At 44.2% G+C, this 13,206-nt stretch overlaps 1 protein-coding gene across 2 annotated transcripts; it reads left to right on the forward strand.

The window, feature by feature from the left end:
- The first annotated feature begins 2,266 nt into the window (after positions 1–2,266).
- Positions 2,267–11,617, forward strand: SNX12 (sorting nexin 12). Of its 2 annotated transcripts, none has more exons than XM_045804966.2 (4): positions 2,267–2,536; positions 8,600–8,695; positions 9,248–9,372; positions 9,772–11,617. In XM_045804966.2, exons 1-4 carry the CDS (start codon positions 2,384–2,386, stop codon positions 9,872–9,874), a joined length of 477 nt encoding a protein of 158 aa, XP_045660922.1. In that variant the 5' UTR covers positions 2,267–2,383; the 3' UTR covers positions 9,875–11,617. The 2 variants fall into 2 exon arrangements, with proteins under 2 accessions (XP_045660922.1, XP_045660921.1); XM_045804965.2 differs by having other exon boundaries at positions 2,271–2,548.
- Positions 11,618–13,206: the final 1,589 nt, after the last annotated feature.

Genomic DNA, 13,206 nt, shown 5'->3' on the forward strand with positions numbered 1-13,206 from the left:
CTCATAATTAATCTTGAACATTCAATTCAAATACATCTTCCGTGTTGCCTGAAAAATAATCCTTCTTGGGGCGCCTGGGTGGCTCAGTCGTTAAGCGTCTGCCTTCGGCTCAGGGTGTGATCCCGGGGTCCTGGGATTGAGCCCCACATTGGGCTCCCTGCTCTGCTGGGAGCCTGCTTCTTCCTCTCCCACTCTCCCTGCTTGTGTTCTGTCAATTAAATAAATAAAATCTTTAAAAAAAATAATAATCCTTCTGACACACAAATATGATCATGTGTTTTTTTTTAAGATTTTATTTATTTATCAGAGAGAAAGAGGCAGGCAGAGGGAGAAGTAGGCTCCTCACTGAGCAAGGAGCCCCACGTAGGACTTGATCCCAGGCCCCTGGGATCAGGACCTGAGCCAAAGGCAGGAACTTAACTGACTGAGCGACCCAGAAGTCCCTGATCTTGTCTTTTTTCCTGTTAAAAATCCTTCAGTGTAGGGGTGCCTGGGTGGCTCAGTCGGTTAAGCGTCTGCCTTCGGCTGAGGTCATGATCCCACGGTCCTGGGATCGAGCCCCGCATCGGGTTCCCTGCTTGGCAGGAAGCCTGCTTCTCCCTCTCCCACTCCCCCTGCTTGTGGGTTCCTCTCTTGCTGTGTGTGTGTGTCTCTGTCAAATAAATAAATAAAATCTTAAAAAAAAAAATCCTTCAGCGTAGGGGTGCCTGGGTGGCTCAGTCAGTTAAGTGTCTGCCTTCGGCTCAGGTCATGATATCAGGGTCCTGGGATTGAGTCCCATGTGGGGGGGGAGCTTGTTCCTCTCCCTCTGCCCCTCCGCCCCCACTTGTGCTCACACACTCTCTCTCTCTCAAATGAATAAGTACATAAAATCTTTTTAAAAATCCTTCGGTGGCTTCCTATCACATAATTCCTAAAGCCAGAGATCCTTTGCTTCATTGCGTGTCCCCAGACAGTCTACCTCTCTAAGCACTTTCTTTACGCAATCTGAATTGGTGACACCTGCCTAAAAATATGCTGTTTCTTATCGTGATGACTTTGCATATGCTATTCCCTCTGCAAGAAACTGCCTTTTTCTCATTTCCACTTCTATTCATCCTGTATATCTTTTCATGTCTGTCAAACTCAGATGTTTCCTCCTCCAGGAAGCCTTCCCTAACTCCTGCAATTATTCATGTGCTGCTTTGAACGCTTATTTTGTATTTGTCATTAGTTTTATTTACTTGTCTCCCAGTCTTTTAGTAAAGAATGTTAACTGTTTGAGGGCAGAGACTCCCTTACTCAACTCTAGGTCTTTACTGTTTAGCATGGTGCCTGGCACATAAGTGGTTGCTTAGTAGATATCAGTTAAATTGAATTAAATAACTTAACTGTGAAATTATAGGGCCTTGTAATCTGTTGCAAGGATTTCAGGCATCAGTGACATAGGAAATAGCAGAAGAGGTAGGTGCAGGGAGGAGAAAGGATGACCTAAAATCACCACCCTTGATGTGGGCCATGTATAAATTAGTCACATAAATATCAATATGTCTACAGATATTTTCTCATTTAGACACATATTCTATCTCCATTATGGGCTGCAAGCAACCTCTAAGCAGTGCCAAGTATGGAGTTCTGCAGACTAGAGACAGAGGTATGAAATAAATGCCCTCAATTTGCTGAGAAATAAAATGTCTGACCACACCTGGGGTTAGCTTTATGTGGTAACAAGTGGAGGATGAAGATATGCCCCAATTTTCCTGAAAAGTGAGAATGAGCAATCACGTTTACCCCACCCTCACTGCTTCCCTGGCACCCTAGTGCTGAATGCTCAGTTGCATGCGGAACGAATTGAAACCATCAGGGGCACAAGTGGCAGGGCTGCGTTCTAGATTCTTAGTATTGTTGTTGGAACCCCACCCTCCGGAGAACACCCTTCTATTTTCGCGCAAAACCCTGACTTATTCAGGTCACGGGGCTTCGGCCTATCACTGCAAGGTCCCGGTTTGCGGGGCAGTGCCCGCAGCCGATAGATACACGGTATAAGAGCATTTCTTGGGTTGGGGAGCAGCGATTGGCAGATTCCGCCTGTAGTGCTTCCCAGGGTATGGGGTGCTGCATACCAGAGATGCAGGTTCCGGGGCGGCCACAAACACCGCCCGGAAGCCTGAATGAGGCCTCCAATGTACGGGACTCACAGCCCTCAGCGTGGCCGCTATTCAGGGTGCCGGGCCCGGGGCCAGGGGAACGTGCGCGTGCGTGCGTGCGTGCGTGGGCGCGCGTGCGCGGCGCCGCTGTCTGTGGGTTGGCTGGTTATTTTGCAAACGGGAGGGGCTGTGCGCGCTCCTGCCTCCGGCCTCTGTCCCCCACCCCCTTCCCCGGTCCCGGTCTCTCCTTCGGAAAGATGTCGGACACGGCAGTGGCTGACACTCGGCGCCTTAACTCGAAGCCGCAGGACCTGACTGACGCTTACGGGCCGCCAAGTAACTTCCTGGAGATCGACATCTTTAATCCACAGACGGTGGGCGTGGGCCGCGCGCGCTTCACCACCTATGAGGTTCGCATGCGGGTGAGTCACGGGGTGAGGGAGACAGCTGAGGGAGGACCAGGCGGCTGGGCGGGGGGGGGGGGGGGGGGCTGCCGTGGGGACGGCTAACATTGGCCAAGACGCTTAGAGAGTCATTTGGGGGTTAGGGGCTTCATAGGTTTGGAGAGAGGTCTCCAGACTAGGTTGTGGCCCTAGGATACGGAAACTCCTGAGGGGGACATCGGACTGGGGTGAGGGAAAATAAGTACCTATGAGCAAGAAGTGAAGCATGGCTGGATAGGGTGGGGACGATGGAGAAGATTACAGTAAGGAATAAAAGGAAATAGGAATCCTGACTGTAGCGACAGAAGGAGGGAAGGAAGAGTGGCAGAGGGCTGGGGGGATGGAAAGCCAAGGTGGTATATCGCTGGTTCCCATAACTAAACTAGGTTGTGGGAAGTCAGTCTGAAGAGGGAGGGCAGGACGCCCGATTTCTTCCTAATGAGGTCTCCCTGAGATGATGGAGTTAAGCAAAACCTGGATTAAAGGGAAGATAGACTCCAGGAAAGGGAGACAGTGGGCTTGGTAGAGCAGAAATAAGAAGGGGAGTCTCCTTGAGGTTGAGTGCTCCCCAGACTTGTGTAGAATTAGCATCTGAAGGAGAGAAATGTTTTGTGCTTAAGTTTTCTCAGGTACCACATGCTGTGTCTCTTGGTGAAGCCTGGCCTTGCACTGGGGTTGGTGGATTGTCAGTCAATGCTCTCATCCTGTGCTGATCCCATAGATTTGAAGTATCCAGGATGTTTGTTTCAGTATTGCCTCTCATTTGGGCTCTCTGTATACATATGGCCATTTGCCCTTTCTGTTCTAGATTAACTTTTTGGGTTAAGACCGTGGTCTGTGGTTAATTTAATATATGACATTTCAGGACTGCCCCAGGAGTGGCTTCTTCCAATGTGCACTGCAGAGGACTTTATTCTCTAGTTCTTAGTCCACATTGCAAGGATGGAATGTGCAGATACAGTAGTGGTTTGCAGGTTCTTTTGCCCAGTTGAAGTGGTTACAGGCAAAAAAGTTGGAGAACCATTTTCTAATTTTCCTTATGTTTTTTTCTCAGACTAGAGGGCCAGAATATTCTCTATGGACAGCATGCTGCTCAAACAGCATTTGAAGACCTAAAAGAGTGTATGTGCTTTCATTTTTGAAAGAATGAATGAATTAAATGAAAGAGTGTGTCTCCTGCCTGGGCTTTGAAATTTAATTGAGAAATGATAATCTCCAAATTCCAAGTTTGGCCAAGTCCAAACTGAAGAAAGAAAATCGAAGCAATAATTGAGAAAAACTTGCCTTTTATAAGAACTACTTGGAATCCTCTCTTTGGGGAAGAATGGAAGTTAGATCCCTGAAAATACAATAAAACCTAGGAACTGTTAGTGATAGAAAACTTAATTACCTGAGGAAACCTGGGCATAACTTGTTCAATGTAAGGATTCTCTATTGTGGGGTTTTAGAGACAGTGTCTCCATTGCATTACCCAAGAGCGTTAGGGACTATGAATGAAATAGCTCTTTTTATTTAGATTTATTTATTTGAGAGATAGAGAGCGAGAGCATGTGGGTGCCCAGTGGGGAGGGGCAGAGGGAGAGGGGGGAGGGAGAGAGAATCCCAAGCAGACTGTGCACTGAGTGTGGAGCCTGACCTGGGGCTTGATCTCAAGACCCTGAGATCATGACCTGAGCTGAAACCAAGAGTCGGACATTTAACCAACAGAGCCACCCAGGCGCCCTGAAATAGCTCTCTTCTTAAGGCATTTTTTAAAAAGATTTTATTTATTTATTTATTTGACAGAGAGAGACAGCCAGCGAGAGAGGGAACACAAGCAGGGGGAGTGGGAGAGGAAGAAGCAGGCTCCTAGCGGAGGAACCTGATACGGGGCTCGATCCCAGAATGCTGGGGTCATGCCCTGAGCTGAAGGCAACTGTGCCACCCAGGCGCCCCTTTTTAAGGCATTCTAATAACAACAGAGACTGTTCATCTAGTGCCTACTATGTGCCAGGCACTGAACTAGGTTTTAGTTTCTAAATCCTTACAAAAATGACATTTTACAGGTAGGTAACTGAGGAGGAATGCAGTTTTAGTAACTTTCCCAAGTACACATAGCTAATAAGTGGGGCTGGGATTTGAACCCAGGTCTGTCTGACCCCAAAGCCCATCATACTCTTTCCACTACACTTTAGTCTCTTTGGCAGTACTTATTTGCAAAACTTTAGTGTGCAAAATTTTTTTACCCATTAAGCTTTTAATCTGTCCTTTTCACAATTTTTAATTGTACGATGATGATAGGGTTGATGGCAGTTCCTAGTTCTGTGGGTTTGGGTTAATTTGTATTGTTTGTGTTAATTTGTATGGCTATCTAGGCTTTTAATATTTTAATTGAATTCAGTTTTGGAGAAAAGTTGAAATAATTGATTTTTAATTGCGATTTTAGGTGGTTGATCATGGTAGGAATTACAGGAAGCATGAGACTCAAAGAATGGGCTTTGGGAGTTAGGCATTGTGTATGGTAAAAGCAGATGGCACTTTTTTTTCTTTGTATAATAGTTAAATATTTCTGGAGCTGTTCTCTTTTATTTTGCTCAGGAAAGAATTCTCCCCTCCCACCCTCTTAAGAAATGAGGAGTGTGGAGAGGTTTCCTGGTGACTTCACATGATGTGTGTGGAACTTTCAAATGTCAGTTGTCCTGTGGACTTGAACTTTGTTTCTTTTTCTCCTTTTCTTTGACTTTGTGCTGATCAGAGCCAAAGGACTCTCTATATCCTGTTCCACAGAATCCTGTCTTCCTCATATGGTTTATAGGTTGGAGCTGGGAGACTATCTTACTTAGTACACAGTAGCCCCTTCCTTAGATGGCTAGGTGCTGAGATAAAAGGTCATTTTTGTTATCATCCTGTGGGGGTAGGGGAAGAATAGGATTTTTGTGAGTCAAAGGAGGAAGTCCACAAAATGGTTTCACTGTGTCTTGGAAGAATCTACTCAGCATTTTTCCCCCTTTTCTTTGGTCCTTCTGTTGGCTTCTGTAAAAGCCTACTAGTTAAGGTTCTACTGTTTGGGGATCACAGTATTTGTAATGAAGTCTGGTGGAAACCTAGAATCACGTGATACCAAAGCACTTTTTTTTTTCTTGTAGGATTATTCCCCCCCCAGCTTTATGGAGATGTTATTGACATATAAAATATTGTATAAGTTTAAGCTGTACCATGTGATGATTTGATACCCATGCAGATTTCTTGCAGGATTTTGAGAATGCTCTCTATAATGGTTTATTTTGAATGGTTAATACATGCACATGGTACAAAATTCAAGATACAAAAAAAGATGTACTGTAAAAACTAAGTCTTGCTCCCTCCTTCTGCCCCTCTAGAGGTTCCCTTTTCCAAAGAAACCATTGTTTCCAGTTTTTTATTTATTCTTGTAAAGAATAGGTTGTAATAAAATATTACTTTACCTGTATCTCACTCTCCTTCAACTTATTGACATTCCTTGGACCTTGATCCTGGGTAGAGTTGTAACTAATGTAAGTTGGTTAGTTATTTAGCTTATGATGACCTCTACCTAGAACTGGATCCTGGAAAGACAATTTCCAGACATGAGGACTACAAAAGCATGATGTACTGAGGACTGTTTGAAGCACTAGCATAGCTCGAAGATATTCTTTTCATGCCCTGAGGCAGTTGTGGAGAAAGGAGAGAAACTAGTTCCTTTTATTTCCATCTGCTGATATGAATTGGCTGGTGGGAAATATAGTCAGTATTAATACATGTGGTTGGCCGTTTCTATTTAGAACTTGTAGGCAGGAGTGAAGATCAGGACTTTTTGTTTGTTGGTAGTTCATGTCGCCATTAGAGCCTTGGGAAAATTATCAATCATTAAGATGTGGGAATAAGCTGATTTATGTCAGGGAGCAGGCGATGGTAAGCCAAATTAATGTAATTGCTATTTCTGCTGGACTTTCTAGACAAGGAGAGGGTAAACAGATATATAGGGCCTCTATTAATCAATTGAGTATTTACTGAGTAACTTGCGTAGTCTGTATTTAGGGCGATGCAAAAGTAGTCACGGCTCCTGATTTCAATGAGATTAGAGTTTACTTAAGTAGCAAGACTAACATGATGGATAAAACAATAGTGTGTCAGGCAGTACTAAAGTATAAATGTCATAGGAGTGTAGAGGAGAGGGAGGCCAGTAAATTTAAGCTGGTGTTCTCAGGAAAGATTTCCTGGATGAAATGGGAGTTGATCTGGGACTTGTAGAATGGAGAGGATTTGGATGGGAAAAGCTGAGGAAGGCATACCTCGGAGGTGCTTTTCTCTTGTTCTTTACAGGAACTTAAATTCACTTTTCAATTGAAAATGTAATACGTGCATGTGATAAATCCAAATTGTTCAATGAAAAATGTGGCCCTCCTACCCATTCCAGTTGTTTAGTCTTATACTCTAAAGTCAATCACTATTATTATGAATAAACATTTTACTCATAAATATAAATATATATGCATATACATACCCCCCCTTTTTAAAGCAGGCTCCACACCCAGCACGGAGCCCAACATGGGGCTCGAACTCACAACTGTGAGATCAAGACCTGAGCCAAGATCAAGAGTTGGATGCTCAACAGACTGAGCCACCCAGGCGTCCCACATATCCCCTTTTTAATTGAAGTATAGTTGACACGCAATGTTACCTTAGTTTCAGGTGTCCAACATAGTGATTTGACAAGTTTATACATGACACTGTGCTCACCACAAGTATAGCTACCGTCTGTCACCATTAACTACTATTACAATACCATTGACTACATTCCTGATGCTGTTATCCCCCTGACTTACTCATTCCATAACTGGAAGCCTATATCTCCTATTCCCATTCACCCATTTTGCCCATACCTCCACCCACCTCCCCTCTGGCAACCAACAGTTTGTACTCTGTATTTATGGGTCTGTTTCTGCTTTTTGTTTTGTTTCTTAGATTCCACATGTAAGCAAATTAAATGGTATTTGTCTTTCTCTGTCTGACTTATTTCATCATTTCACTTAGCATAATACCCTCTAGGTTTATCCATGTTGTTGCAAATGGGAGGATCTCATCTTTTTTATGGCTGAGTAATATTCCTCTGTGTGTGTGTGTGTGTGTGTGTGTGTGTGTGTGTGTGTGTAGCACATCTTCTTTATCCATTCATCTTTTGATGGACACTTGGGTTGCTTCCATATCTTGGCTATTGTAAATAATGCTTCAGTAAACAAAGGGGTGCATATATCTTTTTGAATTAGTGTTTTCATTTTCTTTGGGTAAATATACATATCCCTTTTTATTTATTTATTTATTTATTTATTTATTTATTTATTTATTTATAAAGATTTTATTTATTCATTCGACAGAGATAGAGACAGCCAGCGAGAGAGGGAACACAAGCAGGGGGAGTGGGAGAGGAAGAAGCAGGCTCATAGCGGAAGAGCCTGATGTGGGGCTCGATCCCATTACGCCGGGATCACACCCTGAGCCGAAGGCAGACGCTTAACCGCTGTGCCACCCAGGCGCCCCCATATCCCTTTTTAAAACCAAATAGAAAAAAAACAACAAATAGAGGCAAGCTCTATGTACTGTTCTGTACCTTGATTTTAATGCTTAATATATTTCCGGACTGGCTCATATATATTTCACATTCTTTTCATAGCTGTACAATAATTCCACTGTATAGGCATACCATAATTTATTTAACCAATTACCTATTGATGGACATTTATTAATTACTACAAATAAAGTACAGTGAAACCCCTTGTACATGCATATTTGCATACAACTTCAAATCTATTTATAGGATAAATTCTAAGCAGCAAGGGACTTCTAATCACCAACTGTGACAAAGCTGGATGTGGTAAGGATTGGTATTTACCTGGTGATATTTTAAAGGAGTTAGAGGAACACGGTTCACAGGAGTTTTTTCTTCTGGGACATGTTGAAGTGGTTCTGACAGGTGGCTACCGCAGGCTGAACATTAGTTACCATCTCTCTTCTCTCATTTTTCCTTCCCTGTAGACAAACCTACCTATCTTCAAGCTGAAGGAGTCCTGTGTACGGCGGCGCTACAGTGACTTTGAGTGGCTAAAAAATGAGCTGGAGAGAGATAGTAAGGTATGACCCCATTCCCTATGTGGGATCCTTGGAGGAGGAGATCTGCATAGGCTGAGAGGGCATAAGATCATAGTCCATAAAATCTTAAAGGCAGCGAAGCAGCTGAACACTATCAAATCCCAACACATTGGATCTGGGTGATACCCTTTGAAACTTGAAAGTGATAAGTTCAGGATAAATTTTAAAGAAAAAGTATCACTTGAATTAGTGGCTAGTAAAGCCATACAACTTAACTCCTATAGGTGCTGGAAATGTCAAGTATAGTGTTAGGAAAGGCCTAGCCAAATTCCTGGATGCTAGTGGATTGTTAAAGTGAGGAATATTTGGAGTTTATTTACTTTCTTTTGAGTTGGTAAACCTGTCCTTCCATAGAATCAGTTGGGTCTGTTTTTGACCTGAGCCATCTTGACTGTTCTTATGGTCTCAGTTCTTGCAAGTTGCTGGCTGTGGGATAAGATAGACCCTGCCTGATAGGAAATGGGGTATACAGTGCTTCACCATCTCATTCCCTCTTCATCGTCTCTCATGTGGCTATTTCTTATCTGCCTGCAGATTGTAGTACCACCACTGCCTGGGAAAGCCTTGAAGCGTCAGCTCCCTTTTCGAGGAGATGAAGGGATCTTTGAGGAGTCCTTCATTGAAGAAAGGAGGCAGGGCCTCGAACAGTTTATTAACAAGTAAGCCAAGTTCCTGGGGACTCTTCTTGCTGCTTTTGCCATCATGGTCTTTCTACGTTTTGCCTGTCTCTTCTTCTGAATGAGATGTGATGCCAGTTGTGCGGTGAGCTGACTGGACAGTAAAACTCCATTCCTTTGAGCAGAAGTCTGATCCTGTGCCTCAGGGCCTGAGAAAGCACCACATGTTGGATGTGTTTGGGGATTTCCCCCTACCGTAGCCCTCTCTCCCCCTTCTCCTCTGTAATATTAGGGTTGGAATGGTGCCCTGTTGCTGTCCTCTACTTGCTTGAACCTCTGGAAGGGCTGACCTGGCCCTTCCTCTCCTTTCCACACCCCCATTGCTCTGCGAATTCTCTCTGATCCCAAATACTACTGATAACCATCTTGGTCTCTTTATAGAATTGCTGGGCACCCACTGGCTCAGAACGAACGCTGCCTACACATGTTCCTGCAGGAGGAGGCAATTGACAGGAACTACGTCCCTGGGAAGGTGCGCCAGTAGGAGCCCCTCTCACCACTTGCCCTCTACTTTCCTGCTGAAAATGACATTGGTTTTTACACTAAGCCTCTCTCTCTCTCTTTGATCTGAAGTTGGCTGCCCATCCCCTGGCCCAGTAGACTGGCTGGCATTGTGTTCCTTGGTACCTGACTACACCGTGGGCACTCTGCTAGGATCCTCTTCTCTAAGGAGAGGTGGGAACCACAGGCAGATGCCCTTTGCTTGGGGTGTGGGTGGGGGGATTGGACTGGAAGGCAATTTCTTGGGCATTTACCCATGCCAGAAGGCTAATCTTACGGGGGGGCGGGTCTTGTGCTGGTGGGGCACTTGGATACATACTGATGCTGCAAGTCCAGGGGATTTTCTTACTCTTAGGTTTAACCAGGAACGCTGAGCAGGGAACAACCCTGTGTTTCCTACCTGCATGAACTTTTTCCTTTTTGGGAAGGTGGTAGAGACCCAAATGTTCTCCTTGTTTTCTCTAGGACTGCTCCCAGTTTTCTCAACAGTTTCTTTTGTTACTTTCTCTCTCCCTTGTTGCTTTTCATGGCAGTAAATCCTCCTAGAGTTCAAGCAGTCTGTTGTGTGGAGCAAGGTGTGTGGGTTTTCTGGGCCCCTCATCATGGCTGCTTCAGAGTCAGAAGAAAGCCATAGGGTAGTAGGAGAACTCTTGTTGTCTAGCCCCTCTCTTTTGTGGCTCCCCACTCTGGCTGCCTGTCCTTGCTCATCAGCAGGTGAGTCAGTATGGGCTGCAGTTCTCCCTCCCCAAGCCCTTGCTACTTTATAGGTTAGCTTTGTAGGTTTGATGGCTTGAGGGGTGGGGGCAACTCACCACTGCCAGGTAACTCCCTAAAGGGTGGGAGTTTTTCTAGGTACCTCCCAGTGGTGGGGAAGGGCATCACCGCCCCCCTTCCATTCTCCCTTCCCCCCCATCCCATTTAGTGCTGCCATAGGGCAGAAGCACATGAACAAACCACACAGTCTCTGACTTCTAAGCACTTTGAGCTGTTGAATGGGGCTCAGGGGCAAGAGTTGTCACTGTCCTCCCCAGCTTGGTCACAGGGTTATTGAACTGCCTGCACTCCTTTCCCATGGAACTCCAGCATTCTCCCCAGAATTTGAGCTAGAGATAGCAGCTGGATATGGATGTCCCAAATTTTAGAGTCTGAAGCAGCTTTCCTGGGCTTCTGTCTGGGAGGTAGTGGTTTGTTGGCTGGGGCCTGATATCTGTCTCCCGTGGTGGGATGGGAGCAAGTTAACTGTTGTCTTGTCAAAAGTGGGGACTCTTTGCTTAGACTCTCCATCATGGAAGGATTGGAATTCTCTATACAGGGTCTTGGGGAAAAGGATTATGGAGTCTGACGAGACCCTGATCAGAGAGATTAGGATTGCATTTTGACATGGGATTTGGAGTCAACTCTTCTAAATGTTGAGGTTCCCTGAGACAGATTAGCTCTCCAGCTGCTGAGCCTGTACCAGGGGCTGAGCAGCCCCTAGAGAGAGGCTCTGCTCCCCTTCCCACCTCCCCAATGTTGGTGTTGTTGCTGCCTTTTTTATTTGTATCCTCTGTTATTGACTTTTTTTTTTAAAGAGTTCTTCTTTCATTGTGCACAAATGCTGAAAGCCTGAGGCCCCATTTCTGCTGTGTATATATCCTGACTCGGGGCTTTTATTCAGCAAACTGTTCATTCTTCTGTCAGACAATGTCATATTCAACTCTGTTCATATTAAACCACTGTGAAGCAAGCCTTTGTTTTCCTGATTAAGTTGTAAATATAGTATTTTTTAGTGTCTAGGATATTCTTGGTATTGTGCAGAAATCATACAACATGGTCAGTGTCGTGAGGTGATAAGTTTTACATTTAAGTTTAAAAAAACAAAACAGAACCCCTAGCTGCCTGTAGCAAAATTTACCTATCCTTGCAACTCCAATTGACTTTCTCACAGAGGTAATGAATCTGCTTGCAGGAAGTAGCCATAGGGCTTAATACCTGTGGTTTGGGTCAGATTTAGCAGATTTGGTTTTTAAGCTTGTGGGTTTCTGCTAATTTGGGAAGAATATATTTATAGTGTGTGTGTGTATACATACATATGCATATCTATATGTGTACATAAACACGTGTGTGCATGCGCTCTTCCTCCAACATACCATCTATGAACACTGTTTCTTTCATAGGTTTTATACCTCAATTGAGACCATTTTCTTTTTTTTAAAGATTATTTATTTGAGAGAGCAGAGCAAGCAAGAGAGAACATGGTGGGGGGAGGGGCAGAGGGAGAGGGAGCAGCAGACTCCCCGCTGAGCAGGGAGCCTGACTCAGGGCTGGATCCAAGGACCCCTGGGATCGTGACCTGAGCTGAAGGCAGATGCTTAACCGACTGAGCCACCCAGGCGCCCCGAGAGTATTTTCTCTCAAATAGATGTGATGCAGGCAGAAAGGTGAATGAACTCTGAGATCTTTTTTTTTTCCTTAACTCTGAGAACTTTTGATGGGTGGATATTTTCCTCTGACCGATGTGTTCTGAAATGGCTTCCTACGCAAAGTGGGTTTTAGTAAAGGCTTGAAATAAGGGGAGCTAGGAGTCTTGTTATCTGGGAAGTCAAAGCTAGTTTTAATCATTTACTTGAGCATGGAAAGAAGGGATAGAAAGTGATGTGGTTGAAACATTATGAATTAAGGTGACAACAATGTACTTGGGTATAAGTAGAAGAGTGGGGGCTGAATTGAGGAAGTTAAGAGGTTTTGGTAGTTCGGGAATTAGATGACTAAAGATATCTGAGGGGATAGGGAAGAATAGAGGTTTCTGTGAGCTAAGAGAAAGGAAGAATAATGAGGCAAATGCAACATTTGCAGGCAGCAGCATTAGAGAATGGATTAGAGAATAACTTGAAAAAGCAACTATAGAATAAAATAACAAAATTTTGGACACATGACATTCATTTAACAAGTACCAGTTCTTAGCCTTTTGTGTGCCCAGCCTTATGCTGAAAGCTAGACTGGGGTGGGGTGGGGTGGTCATAGTACAAACAAAACATGATTACATTCTCTTTCTTCATAGACTTTATTTCCTTATTGTGGGAGATGTCTAAATAAGATAAAATGCTAGAGACAAAATAAGAGGTCCAGGCACATCTAGTTGTTCAATTTTTTTTTCTTTTTAATATCAGGTCAGGTAAATTCCCTCTTTGGAGTCAAGTGGGTCATGTTAGCACAGTAACTGGGTCCCGAAAGAGCCCCAAATCCAAGCCCTCTTACCCATCAACACTGAGGAGTATTCCTTTATAAGGAATTCAAGTTTATGCATCTGCGTATTTATTACTAATTAAACCCTTT

This window comes from Ursus americanus, chromosome X (assembly GCF_024610735.1).
Source record: "Ursus americanus isolate L20-20 chromosome X, mUrsAme1.1.p, whole genome shotgun sequence".
NCBI lineage: Eukaryota > Metazoa > Chordata > Mammalia > Carnivora > Ursidae > Ursus > Ursus americanus.